The sequence below is a fragment of the Eimeria maxima genome, genomic scaffold (genome assembly GCF_000499605.1).
Source record: "Eimeria maxima Weybridge genomic scaffold, Emw_scaff3013, whole genome shotgun sequence".
Taxonomy (NCBI): Eukaryota; Apicomplexa; class Conoidasida; order Eucoccidiorida; family Eimeriidae; genus Eimeria; species Eimeria maxima.
In genome coordinates this window covers 1-2,486 of record NW_013565861.1, presented here as the reverse complement: position 1 = coordinate 2,486, position 2,486 = coordinate 1, and the positions used below count along the sequence as shown (strand labels likewise).

At 51.8% G+C, this 2,486-nt stretch overlaps 1 protein-coding gene across 1 annotated transcript; it reads right to left on the bottom strand.

Moving 5' to 3' along the window:
* Positions 1–620: 620 nt before the first annotated feature.
* On the bottom strand, positions 621–2,485 carry EMWEY_00059880 (hypothetical protein, conserved; the record flags this gene model as incomplete). The annotated part of the gene is made up of 2 exons (XM_013481268.1): positions 621–808; positions 1,130–2,485. Coding segments are annotated over 2 exons (1,544 nt in total), but the record flags the coding sequence as incomplete, so codon positions are not given.
* Between the last annotated feature and the right edge of the window lies 1 nt (position 2,486).

Sequence of the window (2,486 nt, the reverse complement as noted above, 5' to 3'; positions counted from 1 at the left end):
CTACGTGATTTCACATCTAGATGTTGAGCCATGCGGGGGGGTGCGGTTGTAAGTGCACAGATGTTTGCAAATACACTAACCCTTGGAGGCAGCATGTGCGTTCCATAGTTTCACCGAAGAAGTCAGATAAAAAAATAAAACCTCACTCGCACGTTGCCCGCTCCTGTGCATATGCCGGAAGGAGGTCAAGTCCAAATGTGTGGGTCTTCAAGTAACACCTCAGCTGGTGGAAACTTCTTCCGCTAAGTTTTAGAGGTAATACGTAGAGCTCACTTCATTTGGGAGAAGCCATAACAATCATAAATAAATAAAATCACCTGCTGGCTTGGCAACGTTTTTTCTTTTCAGATGAAGTCGGAACGTCTCCTGAAGCCGCTCTGCAAGCTGCAGGGTTGGCGGCCTGTGACAGTCTCCAGCAAGGCTTGACGAAGCTACAGATATGCTCAAGGACGCTTGGAACAGTCATTAGTGCCAACTGCCGCCTCTGCTGTCTTCCACAAAGACTCGATGCAGCACCCTCATGGGTCTTCGGTGCCGCCTCAGAGGTTGTCGGTGCTCATTGGCTCTGTACAGGTATAGTTGTATTGGTCCCACCTACCACAAATATCTCCGAGCTGCCGTCAGGGACGGTCAGAACCAGGGACGTGTGGCCATCCTTGATCCAGGTGTTGTCTTTGCCCAGATCCCGTAGGCGAATCTGAATCGGACTGCGCTGATGGAAATGCTTCAGCAACCAGAGTCATGACGGGGTTGAGGTCCACTAGACTGTGCGGAGAGGGCGAATGAACATCTCCTTGGGCGCCCCCACCTGTAGGTGGCCAAAAGGCTCTAGGAGGTTCAAAGCGCCACCTAGGTGTAGTTTGCCGACTTCCAGAAAATAGAGCGGAAGGTTCAGGGCCGTGCCGTGGAACGTCTGAAGGGGGACTATGAAGGATGGGTCTGGAAAAACGAAGAGACGGTCCTTCAGTGGGTTGAGGAAGTCTCGGGGGTTCAGCGGAAGGTCTAGGCGATGGGAATTGGGGCGTTGGAAGAGGATTCCGAGGGGTAGGACTTCCAGTTGAAGTCGCTGTTAGTGGGAATATCGTTCTGATATATGCACTCTGTCTCTGTCTAGGCGTAGGTGTCGGACCCGGCAGGGGAAGAGGGCGAGGGAAATCTGCTGAAGGATCAACTGCTCGCCAAGGGAGAGCAGCGGGGGATGGTGGAATGTACGGCCAAGTAGACCCGGCATCAGGCTGTATGTGATGCTGCATTTCCGCTTGAAGGGGATATTTTAATGGTGTGAACGCTGGTGCTTCCGTTTGAAGAACAGAACCTGATGTAAGGGAATCGAACGTGGACAGCTCTCGGGAATTTGTAGCTTGCTGCGATTCGTGCCTCCACGTACTGGAGTAGGCAGGGGATCGACCCCAGCGCTCAGTATGAGTAATTGGGGTATTATAGTGCGATTCCGTAGGAGAAGGGTGTATTGGTAGTAGCACGGGATGGTTCTGCAAAGATGATATTTGTGTAGACAAGGACAGCTGCCAAGGGGCAGGGAGGGGCATGGGGGGATGAGAAATGCTTGGCCCTACGTCAGCCCCCACAGTTGCCAGTTGCTCAAGAGTTTCGGCAACAGCGTTGCTGTCCTTGTGATGCTGCTGCTCACTCTGCTTGCCAAGTTCCTGGTGGCGATGCTTAAACGTATGATTTCCCGTAGCCCTGTTGACGCTTTTGGCAAGCCCTCTTCCCAGGCGGCTGTAACGTTCCTCGAGAATGGGCATAAGTTCTGCGGGTGGCATACGACCCTTAGGCCTTTTCTGCGGGCTACGCCCTTCGGTAAGCCCAAAAAAGTCAACCTTTGCTTGCACTGCATGCACCCATTCAGCCAAAACCACATCGCGTTTGATTCTTACTTTGCACGATTGTCGTGTATAGGATACAACTTTGACAGCGCGCTCGCTGACTTCTTCGGGAATAGGAAGTTTGTTATGCACCCACGGTTGAAGCTTTTCTAGAGCACTTTTACAATGAAAAATTCTATACGCGGAGATGTTTGCTTCCACAGCCAGGTCTTTAGGGATCGGCTCCTGTTGGGGAGTTCTAAATTCTTCCAAGAGCTTAATTGTGTTTCCCAGTCTCCGTCCAGCATTCAAGCCTTCGTTGCCAGATTCTAGATATGCCAAAGCCCGTTGTCCTTCCTGCAAAACGAAATGCAGTATCCTCTGCCGCTCCAATTCTACTTCTGGAGTTGAATAAACACCATACAAAACCAACTCCTGTGTACAGACCGTGAACAACAAAGCAACCAGAGAGGCACTGTGCTCAGAAGGAAGATATGGCGCCGTCTGCATTCCAAGAGTCACGATACATTTCAAGTCGTTCAGTGTCTTCAGAGCAGTCGACTCGCCTGTGTCCTGTTCCAGGACGTCCTCCCCTGCCACCCCAGATTCCACTGCCTCCCTCTGATTTGTTCCGTCCCCCACTTCCACGCAGCCTTCCTCGGT